Below are 20,193 nucleotides of genomic sequence, written 5' to 3'. Positions count from 1 at the left end.
ATATGTTGGAATTATATATAGTTTACCAGGGTCGATCCGTCCTACGGGCGGGATGTATTAATAATAATTAAAACAGTTATAGTCTATATTTATATTTTACATATATTTCTTTTATATAAAAATATACATATTAGTTAGATTTATACATGTTATTGTAATAGCGGACTAAAAAATACAAACATTTTGTTCAGTTTAAAATAATATTACTTTTCACTATTTATATTTTTTTTATTTTATAAAAAATCATATGATTTATCTTACTATTTAAAAGATTGTCATGTAATTGTTTTACCTTTAAAAAAGTTGGTTCTACCTTTATTATGATAATAAGCATAGTGAAATTTCTATAACACACCAATTATGAATTAATTTTTGTTCTTATACGCTTGTTAGCTAAATACAAATCATGAGAAATAGTAAATTTACTGAAAATTGACCAAAAGAACAAAGTGCTCTATGTCCACAACACCAATCTGTGGGAAAACATTTACAAATGAATAATAAGACAACCAAACTAAATGACAAACTTTTAAAATAAATTACCACAGGTTAATTTACATCTAAAACATATTAATCAGGCCATGGCTGTAAATTTAAAACACGACCTCGTGTCGGGGAGTGGAATTTCTTTCTAAGCTTCTTTGCCAGAGAATAAGATTTCTCATTGATGCTTACACTATTCTTCTGGAGAAATCTGAAAAGACAGCAGCTATAAATCCAACACATTCGTGACTCTCTTGTCTCTTCTCACTTTTAGCTTTCCTTCATCTGCCATTTTCTCAAATCGGACCTGTTTTATCAGTACTCAATCAATCTTTTTGCATTTTAAATATAAATATACACATATATATATGGCATGACCAGAATGCGTATGTGAAAATCATATTAGATACAATAGTTGAAGATGTCCCATGAAACAAAAAGGTTTGCCTGAAAAGTACAATCATCTGAAAAGTAAGCTTCTTGCCACTAAAAGGTCAAATGCAGCAAAAGAATATCAGAAATCAAAAGAATTAAAAGACATATACACTCTAAAATTATATGTTTATAAGAAAAAGATGATTACAGAGCAAAATGAAAAAGAAACATCGTAATTTTTTGTTCCTCAGCCTCTTCAAGCCAATTCACAGATGACTTTAGACTTTTGACAAAGGTTTGCCTGCAACTTCAACCAATATTTAAAAAAAACATCACGTCCTCATTACATCTTTGTTGCGGATAACAAAGACACATGCGTTTTTTCTTGCCATCTGATGAGCCTCGATCATTTATTCTCTCTACGACATGTCATGTAGTTTAGGAGGATGAGACGGTGCCTCTCTTCTCACGTCCTTCTCCAGAGTATATATCCTCTCCTCTCGTGTCCATAAAAAGTATCCAAAAACACCAATGGGAAAAATTTGTCCCTGGTGGAACGCTCTTCGGCGGTGCCTGGAAATTAGCTTCCCCGGGATGACACAGTGACACATGAACAGATACACCGCCATGAGTATACAGTGTGCCATTCCGACATAAAACAGTGAACCCGTTAATGTCGAAAAAACATAACGCGCAAGTCTTTTTCAAATGTAAATAACAAATCTGGCTCACCGTGCCACTCTGATTCGTGCTTGCCATATTCTTCTTCGTACACATCATGATCGTTGTAATGACCATGGCCAAGTTTGGTAGGATTGTTCTTGATCTTCTTAGCTTTTTCTTTCACTTTTTTTTGGAACACCTTATTTGCTCCACTGTTGGTTCTCTTTTTTTCTCTGACCCTGACTCTTGTGTTGATATCTACATGAACCTTGGATTATTCAGATCTGATGTGCTTATCGCATCTGTTTTAATCACAATGACCAAACACCAGTCCAATTCATGTTTTTGTTTGGTCATATATGATGATGAGATTAGTTTAAAATTTACCTTCAAGTTTTCTTCTTTGCTTTGTAGCGAGAGAGAGCAAGGTTCTTATTGAGTTCAGCACCTCTGGTTCACATCATATAAATCCACCTCCAGGATCATTATGTTTCACCGGCGATCTTTCATATTACTTGGATAGCTTTTTCTGCTAGACCAAACAAAAGAAAAAAAAAATCCTAATATTGGATTAAACAGCATGATAAATCAAGATCTAAGAGGCTCACTTAGCTATTGTATCAGGTACACACCTTGAAATTATAATAAGCTAGCCACTATACTAAAACTAAATTTCTAGTGTTATTAGGAATTGTGAGGAATGAGAATTGGATAAAGACTGACCTTTTAGTAGATCTAATATTTATACGCTCAGGTTCACCGACTCCTAATCAAAGCATGCATTCAAGGCTACATCGTGGTGACTGAAGTAATGGACATTAATCACGAAGAAGCGCGTTTCGATGCCACAAATGATTCAGACAAAGATGAAACGTCTCTGAACGACGAAGAAAGAGATGACAACCCAGAAGCCAATGGTTTTTTATTCAGGTTTCGGGCCTGTATTTAATCAACCGCAGCCCACCACTTTCCCAGCCCATACACACAAAAACAAATAAACTTAAGAGAAAGCCCAAATATTAGATACGATCATACTATTCAATTAAATGAAACGTAGGGCACAAATAAAATGGACACGTGTCATGCTATCAGCTTTCGAATTTATGACCTAGATGCTGAGGTGGCTTCACGAGGAAGGAGTAAATGCAACTTTATATAAATAGATTAATTGTTGACAAAAAAATATAGTTTATTAATTGACATATGAATTTATTCTATTAAATCTATTTTATTAAAACATGATCATTAACTATTGATAAATGTTATGTCCAACTATTTATTTTCTTATTTAAAGAACCATTATTTTTTTATAATTATATCTAATTTTATTTAAACACGAACCACTATGATATGACGGTTATCAATAAGTAAGAAATTTAATCATATTTTAGTATACATTAAACAACCTTAGAAAATTAAATAATAAAAGAAAACTAAACACTGTACGAGAATAAAGAAGAGTGGACAATATATAAGAGATTTCCACGTTACAATAAAAATTAATTTAACTTTCTTTTATTTCTGGTTACCTCGACCAAACTCTACACCAGAGAACTTTCACTCAAAGAACTAACCAGGGTCCCAATCAATATCTCTAATTGTTAGCCTATTAGATTTTGATTCTTTTATTGACATTCTTAGTTTCTATTTTTACATATTTTATAAAATGCTATCACCATAAAATAAAAAGAAAACAAATCAATTAAAAATACCAGTGTTTTTAAAACCAGACCGGAAACTAAACTGGAATATTTTTGGGTCACGGTTAAATATGGTTCGACCGGATCAAATCTGGTTCAATAATCTGGTTTAATATATTTTTAGTGTAAAAATTTAAAATTAACGTTAGTAAATATAATATATATAATAAAAATATAAATAACTTTTAAAATCCAATCCGGCTACGCGATCCATTCATGGTCGAACCAATTATTAGACCCAATATGGCTATATACCCAGTTCATAGTTGAACCTGATCTAACCATCGGATTGATCTAGTTTTAAAAACACTGAAAATTCCTAATTGCATTTTCTAAATAGCAGCCATTTACCACACACAATTCATAATATTTTCTCTTCTTTGATTTTTTTATTTTCTGTTACAGTTTCAAAAATTTTCTATATTCTCTTTTTGTATGGTCGATCTTCTCCGTTATGCTCATCGTACTCATGTATGTGTTTCTACTAATTATCTTCTTTTTCACCCAATTTTTTTCTTTATCTAAAAAACAAAGAACAAATATGCAATTTCTTTTTGGGTTTAAATACTCTCTTGGATTCTCTCATTCTTTGACAATCGAAAGATTCAGTAAAGTTTACAAACTAAACATAAGTCACAGTGACATTGTTTTGTGTTGTATCTACCAATTATGTATTTCTCTTTTTCATGCATTTGTAGAAAGTGTTTCTGGAAACAAATTAATTATAAGAACTCAACTAAATAGACAAATTGATATAAATCGAAATCAATGATATTCTCAAGAAACAAGTTGAATGCAGAGAAAAGTTTAAGAGCCATTATTTTATCAATCTGTAAGTTTTTTTATGAAACTTTGTTTTTGCGAAAAATAATTTTGACTTTTTTTTTGTTTGGAAAGTTTCCTTTTGATTTTTTTTGTTAAAGGGCATCTTAAGACTCATGACCGGCACTGCTGTTAGAAAATCTCAAATCACACGATTTGAATTCTAATGATCTTGATCTACCAATTATGTATTTCTCTTTTTCATGCATTTGTAGAAAGTGTTTCTGAAAACAAATTAATTATAAGAACTCAACTAAGTAGACAAATTGATATAAATCGAAATCAATGATATTCTCAAGAAACAAGTTGAATGCAGAGAAAAGTTTAAGAGCCATTATTTTATCAATCTGTAAGTTTTTTATGAAACTTTGTTTTAGCGAAAAATAATTTTGACTTTTTTTTTTGTTTGGAAAGTTTCCTTTTAATTTTTTTTGTTAAAGGACATCTTAAGACTCATGACCGGCACTGCTGTTAGAAAATCTCAAATCACACGATTTGAATTCTAATGATCTTGTCTAGCCAGTTTCTTTTATAATATCCCATCATTTTTGTTTATAACATTTCCATATTATAACCTTAGTCAGTTACTAATTAATATGTTTTCATTTTTATCTGCGCTATACACAGATTCCATCATATCAAAATATTTTTTTTTTGTTTTTCCTTTATTAGTTTATCTTTTATTTATACAAAGATACATCTTCATGTAGTTACATCTTCATGTAGTCTATCATTAATAAACGTGGAAATAATTTCATTAAAAAACTTATTATGTGACACTTCTTTTTTTTTGTCACAAAATGTGACACTTCTAAAAGCAAAAGATTAGCATAAAATGACTTTTGATTTGAAATAGATGAAATAATTTTTTTATCACGTATCCTGGTTAATGATGTTGAATACATTTAAGTTCAAAAACTCAGATGACTACTCGATAACTCGAGAATAAATTGATCACAGACTTGCCATGGAGAACTGATGCTCATAGGTAGCATTATTCGGTGAACCGAGTTTTTTCCGCGTCAGCCACTTAAATTGTAGAAATCGGCTAGTTAAAGCTACAAACTGAGTTGATCAAGGCCATAAAACCTAATTTTACATGGGTTTCTAACAGTCAAATAGAAAGTTAAGTTCATTAACAAATTTTATAGAGATACATTAACCTTAAAAACAAAACAAAATAGAACAAGAATAATATCTTATAATAGTTTGCATTTTATTAGTTTAATATTTTTTATCAAATCCCAAGTTTAAAGAGTGTTATGGAAAATGTCAAACTCCACATGAATTTCCTCCCGGACCACCATAGTTGAAAAAGAAACCAAGATGAGTACGATAGAATCGTTTTACCGTACCAATTCTTAGCCCATAACATTTCTCACTATCTACCAGATTATCTATAGGAAAAGAATTCATTTTACGTTGCTCATAGTTGGAATTTAAGACTTCAATATTTGTGAAAATTCCTGAATCCAAGCGGCCTCCATTCGGAAATTGACCATTACCCATGGGCGGGCTTGAACCAGAACGCGAAGCCTGAACAACACCACCAGCTCCAACCATATTTGCACCATTGTCTAAAAGGTTAAATAATTCTTTTGGCCAATAACCGATATCTTCATTAGGTGCATCTTTCATAATTTGTGTAATCCACCAATTTCCTGTATTTCTATCCTATTTCCATATATTAAGAGACAAGACAAATACATATATCAGTTTTAAAAAGGTACGGGTCTAGAGATGTTATAGTCAAAGATATAGATCACGAGTTTCCTTATAAACTGTTTATTTTTAACATTCATAAAATTTATACTGTTAAATAGAAATGAAGATTGAGAAATAAGTAAAAATAAATAAACAGAAACCTGGTGAATGGATAAGTGAAACCAGCCAGGGACCCCTGGCTTAAGAACATTGGGTTCGACAATTGGAATCTTCTTTGATACTTGAACAAACCCTGAACATGCGGTATTGTAACATCCCTTCCCATCTTTACCCTATTAACAAATATTAAATACCATATTTTTTACTATTTGATCAATTTTTTTTTTCACAAAAAAATAACTTGTTCACAGCCACATACCTTCCAAAATCCAAATGTCCAAACACGTTGGTCGCCAAATAAACCTGGATTTATCTATCAACATGGAAATGCAATACTTTAAAAATATACTCAGAGCACTGACGTAATAAATGGATTAAGGAATATACTTAAAAAAATATAAAACTTACCATCCAACCCACTGAGATATAACTGACTTGGTTTCCTGATCCACTGCCTATATATATTTGACTATATGAGATTTGATCATTTCCCACGTTTAACGCATTTGCACTAAGCGAAGCTTGTACACCACGAAATGGACCACCATTTGACCTTACTCCAGCAATCTATCAAAAGCGGGTTACATTAGTGAATTATTACTTGATATATACATAAAATAGAGTATTAGATGTATCATATTAAGAAAACGAGACGAGTGCTTACATGTGTTCCAGGACTATCAGCTGATAGCGGATGAAAATGACTCTCAGCAAATATTTGTGAGTTAGTGACAAATTTTTTTGTATTTCTCAATATAGGAACAGTTCCATTTGGACATCCTATTTTATTTTTGTTAGATGTTTCGTTTTTGCCAGTTTGCATCTTAAACTCAGGTCTTGAAACTGATGGTTTCATCTTTTCAAAAAAAATTGTATAGTTAATATTTATCATACTGTTACAAGTAAAAAATGTAGGAGATGGAATTTTGAGGCAATTCACCTGAATTTTGTGGGTTTTGAGAAAGTGATGGTTGAGCCCTGGTTGCTTATAAATATCGATGCAATCATATGTTATATTTTCACTTATCTGTCAAGGACATTTATAAGTTACATATAATCAAAATAATAAAAAAATCTTGTGTCTCAAGTTATGTTTTAAGCTAACCTTGAAAGACCTGAGAGACATTGTAATTTGATTGGAATGAACTATAAAGGTAGAAAACAGAAGAGATAAAAGATTCACAATAAGCGCCATCCTAATTCTTGTTGACACTTTTTTTTGTTCTGTCTCAAAATTGAAAAACTCTGTTATTTATATACTATCATGTCAAGCAGAAAAAATCAAAATATTAACAATTAACATGTATCTTTATTTGTTTATAACTGAAAATATAAATTTTTTGTTTGACTGAGTTTAATAGGGGGTTGTAACCGAAACGGGATGTGATCACTGGGGAATATCCGTAGTATATCTTGAAATGTTAGGCTGGATTAAATGGGGAATCAATGTGTTGATCTTAAAAATGTTTTAGTTAATCTGTATATTATTTTTAATCTTATTTTACTATTAGTGAAATCGATTGACGAAAAAGTTTTCCAATAAAGATAAGTATGCAAAAAATTTCCTCTGTACAAAAATTTTGAAATATAAAATTTTCCAAACTAAATTTTATCAATATATATACTTATCTAAATTTGTCAGAATTAATTAAGGATTGATAGATTTATTTGTTTTTTAGTCACAGATTTATTTATTTTTTGACAAACTTATTTTGTTTTCACAGATTTGTTTTCATTTGTCCACAGATTTATTTAATTTTGATAGACTTAAACATTTTTCAACCTATTTATTTCTTTTCAACAAATTTAGTTAACAAACTTCAACAGATTTGTTTACTTTTGACTATAGATTTATTTTTCTTTTTGAAGACAGACTTATATAATTTTAACCAAACCAAACCGAAATGGAATGGTTAAGAAAAATCGTGACAAATCAGATTTAATTTAAACCAAATCATAATTTAAATGTACCCTAAACCCTAAACCAAACCGTGACTTAATTTAAACCAAACCGTAATTAATTGTGTAAACCAAAGCATAACTTAATTTAGACCACAAATAAAACTGAATCAAACCCTAATATAAACAAACATAATCACGTCAGTTATTAGATCACATCATGCCGTCTTCTTCTTAAATAGATTAACGTTCCTTTCCATCAATTTTCCTTCCTTTTTTACACAGATGGGGCAACTTACTCTCATATGTGGTAAATGGATATTTCACAAAACTAAACTAGGTGGCTATTTGGCGTTGACAAGAAAACAAGAAGCAAAGTTGTAGAAGTAACCGATAAACTTTGCTATGAAGATTTTGTTCAGATGGTGATCAGAGAGTACAAGATCATACACAAAATTACAAGGTGGAACTGAGCTACCTGTATCCGAAAAGGGTTTTGATGACGTTACCACAAAACACACCGCCTATAGATATTGGAAATCAAAGGCAGTTTTCTGGATTTTTGGAACAGCTGAAGACGGAACGATGCAAATTTGTCTCGAACTAAAGGAAATAGTTTTGGAGAAAGAAGATAACAATGCTGTAATAAGTGACGAGGAAGATAATTAATGTGTGTTTTTGTTGTTTTTTATTTTTAATTTTATTATTCAATTAATGTATTAAATGGAATGGCAAACTTGTTATTACTAGCAACATAGATGGTTAATCCGTCTTTACACCTTTTGGCTAACATATGTCGATACATGGGAGTTAGATTAGTAATTAACCGAAAAAGAGAGTTAGTTTGAATAATTTTCTCTATTAATTAACATGTATCTTTATTTGTTTATAACAGAAAATATAAATTTTTTGTTTGACTGAGTTTAATAGGGGGTTATAACTTATAACCGAAACGGAATGTGATCACTGGGGAATATCAGTAGTATATCTTGAAATGTTAGGCTGGATTAAACGGGGAATCAATGTGTTGACCTTAAAAATGTTATAGTTAATCTGTATATTGATTTCTTAATCTTATCTTACTATTAGTGAAATCGATTGATGAAAAAGTTTTCAAATAAAGATAAGTATGGAAAAATTTCCTTTGTACAAAACTTTTGAAATATAAATTTTGCCAAACCAAATACTGGAAAAATAATATATTGTTTTCTAAAATTTATCGTTGGACTAAATTTGTGACATAATTTTTTTATCTAAAAAAGCTTCCACTATTATCAGTGCATCATTTATGTTTGTTTACGTCTAAGTTGTTCTTATCCCTCTCCCAGAAGGCCGGAAGTAAAATCCTATCTTCACGGAAGCAACATAAAACTTAGTATTCAATACACTTTTATTCAAAGTTTCAAAAGAAAAAAACACTTTTATTCACCAGTAAATTTATAATATGAAATATCATATTAAAAACTAAAAATTTTGGTAAGATTTTTTATAACTATTTTTTATTTTATTAAAATATTTGTTGTTACTCAACTAATGCATTTTTATTAAAAACTAAAAATTTTGGTAAGATTTTTTTTTTATTTTCCCAACATACTTTTTATAATTAAAATAAATGTTTAATTTAATGTTAAACTAGTTTCTTTCTTTCTTTTTGGCAACAATAAACTAGGAAACTAAGAAAGATCACCTTCCAAATTGGATAACCAAACCAGAGATTGTTGAATCAACATACATCAAAGCAGAAAGATTTCTTATTAGTTTCTTTAATTAATTATTAAATTTCAAGGTTTTCAAATAGCATATTTTGTATATAACACCTAAACTAAAGATTAATTATATTCTATTATATTTTGTATATAATCTTTTTAGATAATATTTTGTTTTGATTTTAAAAATAAATAAAATATTGTTGTAGACATAAAAGTTTTACATATGTTAACAATTTTACTTTTGCATAGAAATATTACATATAACTTATGAGTTTTAATCTGTTTAAACGGTGATGATATTTAAAACCTTTTAAATGGTGAGTGATGGTATGATTATTTACTTAAGTGAAAGTAATATTTTTAAATATGTCAATTTACCAAATTAATATACTTTTCATATTTAATGCATTTATAACTATTAGTTTAATATAGTAGATATAATATAATTAAGAAATTGATTAAATAACATATAATTTTATTTTGTTTTTATAATAAAACTTTATTTAAAATTAATTTATAATAATAGGATATTATTAATTTAGAAATTAATCACTGCATTTTTAAAAACATATTTAAAATGTTTAGTATAGTAAGATTTTGTTAGATTTTTTCCTCAACATATTTTGTTATAACCAAAAGTAGAATTTAAAATTATAGTAAAATTTATTTAATATTAATATCTTTTTAATAATTTTATTTTGTAGATATATTATATTTTCATAAATTAATGTAAATAATGTAATTGATTAGTTGGGCCAAATGTGATTTTTTATAGTAGATAAAATTGTACTTCTCTTTTAATAGAGAAGGAGAAAATTATCATTTTCTATTTTTATTTTATTTATCTCTTTCAAGTGTTAATTATTAATTTTCTTACTGTAATGAAATGAAAAAAATTATTAACATAATTGTTTTTGGAATTTTAGTAATCCAAAACATTTAGGGTCTTATTGGAACAAGTAATTGAGAGGTTTTTTTCTAATCCTCTATTACTGTATCTAGTATTTCAAATTATATATTAAATCTAAGATTAATGGATTAGTCATTTTTATAAGTTTTCCCAAATTCCAGGTTATTGGAAAATAGGAATTTTGTAAATAAAATATATCAAATGGGATTTGGTGGGTTTTGGATGATATTTTATAATAAAAAAAACAATGATTGAAATAGCAGCTTCTTCGCAACGGTCTCTTCCAGTCTTACCTTTCGATCGGAGGTCTTTCATGGCTACTTGACCGTATTAATCAAGAACGTGCATTTTAAGCTCTTTAGTCTTTCCATTAAGATTGAGCTTCGTGGATGTATGTTTTTGGTTTTGCTTTCTTATTCTGCCTTACTGATAACTCAGTTGTTTCAAGACGTTAAAAAAAAAGAAATAGCAGCTCCTATGATTGTATTTCGAAACTTTTTAATAAAATAAAAAATAGCTTACATTTTTAGAGAAAAAAACTGTTTGAAATGAAAAAAAATATATTTGAAAATCGGTTTTTAATAAATTTTATCTATTTATATATTTCATAAAATGATAAAAATGTCAAACTATAGTAATTTAAAAAGAAAAATATTATTTTAGATAAATATTTAAAATATAAAATATTTTTTCAAAAAACTCTGAAATTTCTCTAAAAACCCATAACACGTGTAACAAAGTTTTTTGAAAAATTTCAAGTCTCGGGTTTTCTTGGATTTACTCAAATATTGAATTCTCTCAAATCCATGATTTAATAAACCCCTTTAGACACCCATCAGATATAAAAATAACAAATAGCGTATTTTTATTAGTCCAGTATACTTAATCCTAATAAGCCTGATAGATAACCTGTTCTAGTTTAATACTTTGATGTTGACAAATTTTCTTTTTAATACTTTCATTTGTTTTTCAAAAATATTCAATATCTATATTATTAACTACTGGGTTTATTCTTGTCATTAGTGCTGGGAATTTGATTCATTATCCGCGGGCCCCGCCCTGTTTGACCCGCCGCGGGGCGGGTGCGGGTCGAGTGATTTGAAAAAAATTGTTCGCGGGTGCGGGTGCGGGTCGAGTGATTTTAACGCGGGGCAGGTGCGGGTCGACCGAATTTAAACTGCGGGTACCCGCCAACCCGCAAAATTAAAAAAAAAAAATTCTTTTTAAAATATGATTTTTTTTTAGTAAAAATTATGTTTTTTATAATAAAAATAATAAAAAATACGAATATTTTAAAAATTTAATTAAAATATATTATTTATATTATTTTTTAAAAAAATATTAATTAAAATAATTATTTTTATTATTTTTTATATTACCCGCGGGTCCCGCGGGTTACCCGCTAATTTATGCGGGGCGGGGCGGGTCTTACATTTTTTAGATGCGGGTCAAGCAGGTCGAATTTTTGAATCGAAAAAATGAGTCGACCCGCAGCGGGGCGGGGCGGGTCGGGGCGGGTCGACCCGCAAACCCAGCACTACTTGTCATCAAACAAAATTATCCCAAACTACTATATTTTCTGCTTTGATGTGTCTCATTAAGGTTTACTAGGAGCTGAGCTCCGTGAAAACGCAGAATTATATATTTATGTTATTTTATTTTTCGAAGAATATAACCATGTGAATAATATCAATACAATTAAAACAGCAGACATTTTTTAAATATTCAAACTATTTACAGCAATGCCATTACAATTTAATTTTAATAAAAAATTTGAAACAAAATATTGTGAATCATTAACGATAATTGAGAATATGCCAAAAAAATTCTCATTTACCAAATCTTACTATCCCTATCATAACTATATTCCTATTAGTTAATACTAGAGTCTTTCTCCGCGCTACGCGCGGAAAAGTGTGTTGATAATTTATTTATGGATCGTATGTTTCAATGTTTTTGTTTGTAATGGAAGCTTTGTATTTTCAAAATAATGAGAAAATTGGTGAATATCAATTGTTTAAAAACAAAAAGAGTAACTTGGGTAATAAATTTGATTTTCTGCTATTAGAATTATTCAGGGGTGTTTTAATCCGGTAAAACCAATCCACTAAAATTAAATAAAACCGAGCTAGAAAAAGTAGATTAAATTTGGTGATACCGAATATACCAAACATATGTTTTTTTTAGAAATTGGAATGTATATGGATATGCTTTGATATTTAAACCGTTCAAACTGAGTAAACCGAATAAACCAATCAATTAAAATATAATAGCATAAGTACATGTAAATTATATAATATAATTAATAGTATATACTTGATTTATTTTGTTGATATGAACCTCATATTTAAATGTTTATTTCATTAATTTTATATTTTATTTTAAATAGTTTAGTAGTTTATCTAAACCAAATTAAATTATTGTATAATAAAAGTGTTCAGGGATAGACATAAACCGAGTCACTAAAACAAATTATAGGGATAACCGAGTCACTAAAGCAAATTATATTATAGCCTATTTTTGATTGTATATTCCAATACCTTAGCCAAAAAAAATTGGAAATACATTCATCTAATAAAAATAAATTTGGACGCATCAAATATATTCTATTTTGTAGGGAATGGTGCAGTTGATTTCATTTATATGACCACCAAGGTAAGCTAATTTACAAAGACCTGTGTGGTATAAGTGCCAATAGGTGTTAAATTTATATGGTCGTAGAAGCTTAAACAAAGTCGAGAAAACTATAAACTCAGATTTTCAGATGAATATATAAACCACGTGCTAAACTTTTTTTTATTAAGATGGTGGAAATTAATAATACATTTGAAGAAACAATAAGCTGAGTTTAAAAAAAAAGGCACTTTAGTGGAGCTTAAGAAAATTAAAAGACATCTGTAAACACGTGACAGCTAAAAATCAGTTAATCCTTGTTTCTGTAAGAGCTCATGTCAACATATATTCCTTTCCCACAATCACTGTCACTTGATTCAGACGAAGAAGATAATTGAGTGTCCATTTTCAGTCATCATCTTCCTGAGTTTGAGAGCTGTATGTGAGAAAAAAAAAACAGAAGCTTTAATAGTGAGAGTGAAATGATTAACGCACATACACTTAAGAACATGATACTTTGCAACATCTGGCTTTACTAATTGTTACTTCGTTAGTTCTGGCTGTCCTAGAGATAGTTTGTGTAATTTCTTTATCCAGTTCTCAAACTCTGTTTCCGTCATTGATGTGTTCATAAAGTATGGGAGCATTTACCTTTTGCTTGGCGTTATAAGCTTCTTGTGTTCTTCATAAGCTCTGTGACCCTGAAAGAGTATTCAACAACTTGACTTAAGATTGTGAAACTAAACTTTGAATTGACATTTGAAACCATTTTAAAATTAAGAGTCTGTGTACATGAATCTCGCGGCCCATGTTACCTTCATGAGATGCCATGACCACAACGCTCTCCTTCCATGCTATATACTCGAGTGCTGCCATTATAAAAGCTCATTTTCTGAAAGGTTTGAGTTCAAGGGGAAACACAATATCTTATTTGTTGTAAAGATGTGGGAATTCACTTGTTAACGGTTTCAGAGCTTACTTTTCCTCAAGGGGTTCCCCTCTAGCCCAATAGATCCTCGCATCACTCGGTGCTCCAAGTACTCTAAGCAGCCTAAAAACAGACGAAAGTAGAATTGGAAACCAATATATATCTAAACACAAAAACTTTGTAAAGAAAACAGTAACTGATTCATTCGCTTTGTTACTTCACTGGCATTTAAAGTACAGACATCTGCGAGCTTTCCTTTCATTAGCTGGCATGCTAGATCTGGCTGATAAGAGCTCAGGCCGCTTAATCCATCTATTCTTGTAATCTCATCATATTAAACGCTCAAAAGGCAGCCTGTTCTCACCCACACGTCTATCTCCAATCTATGATTAAGTGCAATGTAAGGCCTTTTGCTCCTCATCCTCTCCGCACTGCAACTCTGCCAGCTTCTTCCCCGTCTCCATAACCCTGAGACAAAGTCAGTACTTTAAATGCTACCTGAAACACATTTACTTAATTAAGGAGAATAAGACAGACGTGGGTTTAGGGAAGCCACAATTGTGTCCACAAATATTGGACAGAAGAACAAATAAAAGAAATGTCTACAAAGTATATTCAAAAAGCTTCCCATTGATCCACCTTCTTGCTAGCATTTAAAAGTCAAAACCTCTTTTAAATCCTCTTGATGTTCACATGTTTAGAGAATTTAAGTGTATGCCATGAACTTCTGGTACAAAAGAAGAAGACAAATCATGAAGCAGTTTAGGCCAATACTTTATTCCTAGCAAAGAATCAGTTTTCATACTTTCTAATTCTGATAATTCAAAACGGAAACTAATTTTTGCACACACACAACACAAATAAAAACCATAGATTGGTCGGAAGCAAGATTCACAGGATTGACCATCACTAACCTCAATCCAATTTGAATTGGTATACAATAATAGATGCGGTGGCTGAGAGGATAAAGAGGATGATACCAAAAATAGTCCACCAGCAGAAAGAAGACCAATATCCACGGTATGAGTACGGCGGCAACCGGTTTGGTAACGGTATAGTTGCTTCAATAGGCAGTTTCATAGTGATAGATCTTCGAATCCAGAACTCGCCATCGATTAATATAGTGATGTGGAATGCAGGAGGAATTTGAAGAGTTTCTTATTCGTTTATAACTAATTGAACGCAGAATTTACGTCGGAATTTATGGTCGGAATGAACACCGGATTGGTCACCGGTTTTGACCGGAGCCGAGAGGGCCGCCGCTTCGCATTTCGAGTTCACAGAGTCGCTTGAACCGGTAATCTTCATCGCGATTGAAATTGGAGAGAGGAAAAACAAGTCGTCGTGAAGTGGAGGTTTTATAGAAGATCCGAAGGAGGAAGCCAACGGACCCCATTAATGGGGTTAATCAATTGATTGAAGAGTGCGAAGGCGTGGGAGAAATTGATTACACGGGAGCCTGCATCGCAAACGGAAAGAAGAAGAAGATGAACAGGACCCGACTCGCGAATCCTAGACGGCGCTCAGGGTTTACGCGAGATAAGTGATGGGATAACTATTTTGGGCTTACGGGCTGTTAGACACACCGCGAATTCGAAGCCCAGAGACCGAGTTCGGTTCAGGCCCATCAGAGGGAAAGAAGTTTTGACGTGGATGTATGCTGAGCTCTCATTGGTTGGAATTAAAAGAGTGATGTGGCACTCTATCTATGAAGCTTATTTAGCTTTTAGTATAGTATATATTGATATATATACTACCGTCTAAAGACGTGAGCTTCGAATCAAAATGGTAATTATCACTTTGGTAAAATAGGTGGATTTGAGTGGGATGTGGCCTGTGGGGATGATAGGAGAAGCTCTCTTTGAAGTCAGGTTCGATCTCCAATTTCTTTTTTTTTAGAATCCCAAAGTTTGTAGCTTACGATGGACTTATCTGAGATTATCAATCTCTATGTGCTGGCATCTTTTGTTTTGAGGGTTCTCATGTTTACATATTTGTTTATTCTCTTATTTTACAGGAAACTGATAGATTAATCCGCTGTTCATAATTTGTTGGCCTTTTTGTGTGGTAGATTTGAAAACAATTGTGTTAAGATTCGGGAAACAGCTGGTTTTATATCTATTAAGTTTGTGTCAACATTCTAATTCTAATACTCATTATTACAGCCCGTAATGACAGAAGGATCCAGAAAAATTTGTTACAAGAGCGGGTAACATTATAAAAATCAGCTGATTAAACCAGCTGGGATTAGATCAATATAATGACAGAAGGATCAGATGATATTATGTTTTTATTCTTAAAAACTAATGTTCTTATTAGTATTTATCAGTTAATTTTTAATCCGTTAATATTAAACTGATTGGTGGGTGGCGTCCATAAACCTGGTAACTACATCAATATAAATAAGTTTTTTCAAACATTAAACATAAATTAAATAAAGAAGCGAATAAGTAGGGGATATTTTAAAATATGTTATTTTTTTTTACGATTTGGTTCCTAATAATCTGGACAATATAAAATCTATTTTCTGCATCTAACAACCATTTAAAGTGCCTACTAATCGAATGAACTATTTATAAGTTTATGTGAATAAATTCGAATAATAAGAACATTTAAAGTGCCTAATAATATGGATCATATCTATTTTTCTGAGTATATATCCAACAAATTAGAACATTCAACGAATTAAATCAATTATTCTAAACTCAATTTCGAAATTTGATTATATAACCTCTCAATCCCGTAAAATATGCTCTTATATTTTGCAACAATTTTTTTAACTAAAAAATAAAATTTTATCATAATTAATATTGTTTTCGTCGCCTTCTTCTCTTATAAATATTTGTACAAACCCGAATTTAAGTAAAAAATAGGTGTACAAGATCTATAAGTTATATACAGTTTGTAAAAACTCTAATTTAATAAATAGGCATAAGTACAAGACCTATAAATTATATGCAGTTTGTACAAACCCAAAGTAAATATACATGTTTTCAAATACAACGTTCGATCACATTATTAATTAGGGACGAATACATGTTATTTTTTAAAAATATAAATACTGATGTTACATTTTCATAAATTAATGACATTTAATTTTTATAAGTAGATTTTTAATAGAAATTAATATTCATAAAAACTCAATTAGTTTAATGGATTTTAAATAGGTTATTCGATTAAAAGTATTTATTAAATGTGATTTAACTTAAAGTTAGTAAAGATCATATTAACTCATTGATATATATTTCAAACATTTTTAAAAAATGTTGTTTGGTTTTCGGTGCAGGTTGGGTTTGATATTGGTATTCGGATATAACATTATAAGAGTCGTTCGAGTATATAGGTCAGATTTAAAAGAGTATAAAACTTTGATTTTCGGGTTGATCCCGAGTCAGTTTTTTGGTATAAATATTCTTGATTAATTATATTAGGTAACTATTAAGAAAATATAATATATTGCAAACTTTAAGAATAAACTTTAAAATTAATTTCTGAAATGCATATGTCAAAAGTGTGCAGTTATACAATATGACATATTTAATATATTTATCAAAATTATATTAAATTAAATTAATATTAAAAATAATATAATTACAAAAAAATACAAATATAAAAAATAAATTTCTCAAAAAATAAATATAAAAATATACGCGTCCTTTTTAAGGGCGGATCAAAATCTAGTGTTTCTTTAAATTGTTGTTGTACATTTGGGGAGGGGGGAGGGGTTGTATGTAAGGGCATTAGCAACAATGTATAGGTCGTGTTATTGAATTTGTGAAGGACGTTTTGTTATTGGTCTCCTGTTAATTTATGTTTGTTTGATTGACGTTGGATGTTTTAGCCTAAATTAATCTGCGTCAACACGAAGAAAGAAATTGTGTGATTTTGGTCTAGTGTTATTGGAGATAGTCATAGTCGGTATTCTTTGTGAGGATAGTATTTTAAATCGGCTGATAAGTGAGACAATACGCATGTTTAATAACAATAAATTTAATCCCTTTTTGTTATGCAAGTTCTTAATGACTGCTTAGATTTTCATATGCAATGATGGGGATATAGTACTTGGATGAGCAGATAACTTAATGGAAATGTGTTTTTTGTGCGTTAATTTGTCTGCCAACGTCTGTCTCAGCTTGTTCTGCTTTTACTCAATCAAAATATGTGATTAGTGACAACAAAAAAAAATATATAATATGAACTAGTTGCACTCATTATCGGAATAAGGATAATATTGTATATGTTCAAATTAACAGTTTACTAAAAAACTCAAACTCTTCCCAGTGATCAAGATCGTTTCACAACCAAAAAAATTGGAAGGTTTTTAACATAATAAAACGAAAATAAAGTTAGAGTTATTCAGAAATTAATATAGTTAAAACAATATATCATATTCTAATGCAATTTGAAAGTGGACATAAGTGATCTTAAAAATTACTCCCTCCGTACCAATTTAAGTGATGTTTAAACATTTTTATTTTGTTTCATAATTAGTAATGTTCTCACAATTCTAAATAAAATTTAATGTCAATTGAAATTTGCAACCAATTACAAAATACTACATGTTTTTCTTATTGGTTAGACTGATTTTATTTAATGCAATTTTATGTAACCGAGATAAATTACATAGAAATTTGTATTTTCTTAATCTTTGTGTAAAAACCTTAAACATCACTTAAAATGGTACAGATGGAGTACTATATATTTTAGGGGTTTATCTGTAGATATCCTTTACAAATTTGTGGATTTACATTCTCTTTAGGACTACTCTGTTGTTTTTCTTTTTTCGCGTTCGTCATTCTAACCATCGTTCTACAATTTCAGAGTAATCAATGATTTTGACCAAGTTAAACAGTTGTTACCTTTTAAGTGGTTAGATCTTGATATTAATTTTCTGTTTAAGTTTTTATTTATTTATAATAAATAATGTATTTGTAATATTTGATCGGTTTACATTGAATAAGTTAAGGGTGGGTATTTGGGTATCCACTCGAATTTGGTTAAAATTTAATCGGGTTTAAGATTTTTGAGTTTAAAATTCCAGCTCTATTCGGGTATTTATAAATTTTGGTTTCGGTATGACTCGGATCTTTGCGGTTCGGATAACCAGTTTAAACTATTTTTAAATTTTCAAAATTTATTTATACTTTAAATTTCCCTAAATCTAAAAATAAAAATAATATAACATATAAATTTGAGTAATGTAAGCTAAAGTACCTAAGTTAAAAATTAGAAACATGTTTAACTTGAATATTTGGATGGAGAATAAATATATGTTTTAAATATTTTTGGTGTTTTGACTATTGTTTATCTATTTTAAAAATTTACTTTTGACTATTTTTTTATTTCAAATATTTTAGACAACTTTAAAATAGCTTATATCTTGGATATTAACTCTAAAAATAGTTAACATATTCAAATATATAAATATGATTCAAATACATTCGAATATCCGAAATATTTCGTTCGTATCAAGTTTAGTTCTGGTTTTCTGGATACCAAAATGGTAAATCCGTTTGGATATTTATCTAGTTTCGGTTCAAATTTGGTAATATTTTGTTGTTGTTCAGATTTGTTAAATGGAGAGTTGATATTATAATTTCATGAATTATTTGTCCAATAAAAATGTATTTTTTTGAAGCTGATAAAAATAAATACTTTTGACATTGATTTAATGGAGAAATGAATGAAGTGTATTTAATTTAATTTTAATTTAGAAAAACACATTAATCTAATTAGAAAAAATATTAAAATATGAAGTATTATTTAATTCTAAGTGGCATGATAGTGTAAGTAGGTGTGAAAATTAAGGGGCAATTCTAAATGGTGTTTTTAGATAGATATTCGCAAAAAGCATTTTGAAAAATATCAATGTTGAGTGTTAAATTGTGTTTACTTTTGAAAATTTGGGTTCATTTGCTGTAACCAAAATATTACAGGGACATAAATACAAAAACAAAAACTAAATACATAGAGTCACAGCGTCTAAAACCTTACTCTGTTCATGTTTGCCATTGTACATTCTCATACCATGACCTCTCAATGCATCTGGTATTGCAAACATCCACCAGGGCATCGTCATCCATTCTCATCCCCATTGTATCTCCGTCCCCTCAGCTTTCTTTCTCAGACGTAACAATCACCGATCATGTCTTCCTCGATTTCTCCCTATATCCCACCAACTTCCGCTCAGATCCCTCCGCCACGCTCTCCTGCACGGCTGCACAACATATTGCTCCAACTCTACTCCTCTTGGCCACACAGTTCTCC

At 30.0% G+C, this 20,193-nt stretch overlaps 1 protein-coding gene and 2 long non-coding RNA genes across 17 annotated transcripts; all 3 read right to left on the bottom strand.

Annotated features, from left to right (window-relative positions):
- Window positions 1–1,025: 1,025 nt before the first annotated feature.
- On the bottom strand, window positions 1,026–2,494 carry LOC108806121 (uncharacterized). Of its 2 annotated transcripts, none has more exons than XR_001942511.2 (3): window positions 2,245–2,494; window positions 1,909–2,053; window positions 1,026–1,823 (listed from the first exon to the last, which is right to left on the bottom strand). It is a non-coding gene; the product is annotated as an uncharacterized LOC108806121 (long non-coding RNA). The 2 variants fall into 2 exon arrangements; XR_001942510.2 differs by having other exon boundaries at window positions 1,909–2,050; window positions 2,245–2,477.
- A 2,746-nt stretch (window positions 2,495–5,240) lies between these two features.
- LOC108810539 (uncharacterized) lies at window positions 5,241–8,584 on the bottom strand. Its single transcript, XM_018582645.2, has 8 exons — window positions 8,245–8,584; window positions 6,973–7,091; window positions 6,808–6,894; window positions 6,532–6,723; window positions 6,276–6,434; window positions 6,127–6,180; window positions 5,909–6,040; window positions 5,241–5,717 (listed from the first exon to the last, which is right to left on the bottom strand). The coding sequence occupies exons 2-8, from the start codon at window positions 7,060–7,062 to the stop codon at window positions 5,316–5,318; spliced, it is 1,116 nt and encodes a 371-aa protein (XP_018438147.1). The 5' UTR covers window positions 7,063–7,091; window positions 8,245–8,584; the 3' UTR covers window positions 5,241–5,315.
- A 4,766-nt stretch (window positions 8,585–13,350) lies between these two features.
- On the bottom strand, window positions 13,351–15,486 carry LOC108807865 (uncharacterized). Of its 14 annotated transcripts, none has more exons than XR_008939723.1 (6): window positions 14,841–15,485; window positions 14,291–14,653; window positions 13,978–14,209; window positions 13,814–13,867; window positions 13,650–13,691; window positions 13,351–13,434 (listed from the first exon to the last, which is right to left on the bottom strand). It is a non-coding gene; the product is annotated as an uncharacterized LOC108807865 (long non-coding RNA). The 14 variants fall into 14 exon arrangements; XR_008939720.1 differs by having other exon boundaries at window positions 13,978–14,394; window positions 14,566–14,653; window positions 14,907–15,480; XR_008939714.1 differs by having other exon boundaries at window positions 13,978–14,394; window positions 14,566–14,653; window positions 14,841–15,479.
- Window positions 15,487–20,193: the final 4,707 nt, after the last annotated feature.

Source organism: Raphanus sativus, unplaced genomic scaffold, assembly GCF_000801105.2.
Source record: "Raphanus sativus cultivar WK10039 unplaced genomic scaffold, ASM80110v3 Scaffold0215, whole genome shotgun sequence".
NCBI lineage: Eukaryota > Viridiplantae > Streptophyta > Magnoliopsida > Brassicales > Brassicaceae > Raphanus > Raphanus sativus.
Note: the sequence above shows the minus strand (reverse complement) of the source record. Positions and strands in the feature narration are given on the sequence as shown.

Bases quoted from the DNA above. Each gene is read 5' to 3' on its own strand.
- LOC108810539 (XM_018582645.2), bottom strand. From the start codon at position 7,062: ATGGCGCTTATTGTGAATCTTTTATCTCTTCTGTTTTCTACCTTTATA. The intron at 6,435-6,531 runs GTAAGCACTCGT...CGCTTTTGATAG, and splicing joins CTGATAGTCCTGGAACACAT to ATTGCTGGAGTAAGGTCAAA. The intron at 6,041-6,126 runs GTATGTGGCTGT...ATTTGTTAATAG, and splicing joins GGACATTTGGATTTTGGAAG to GGTAAAGATGGGAAGGGATG.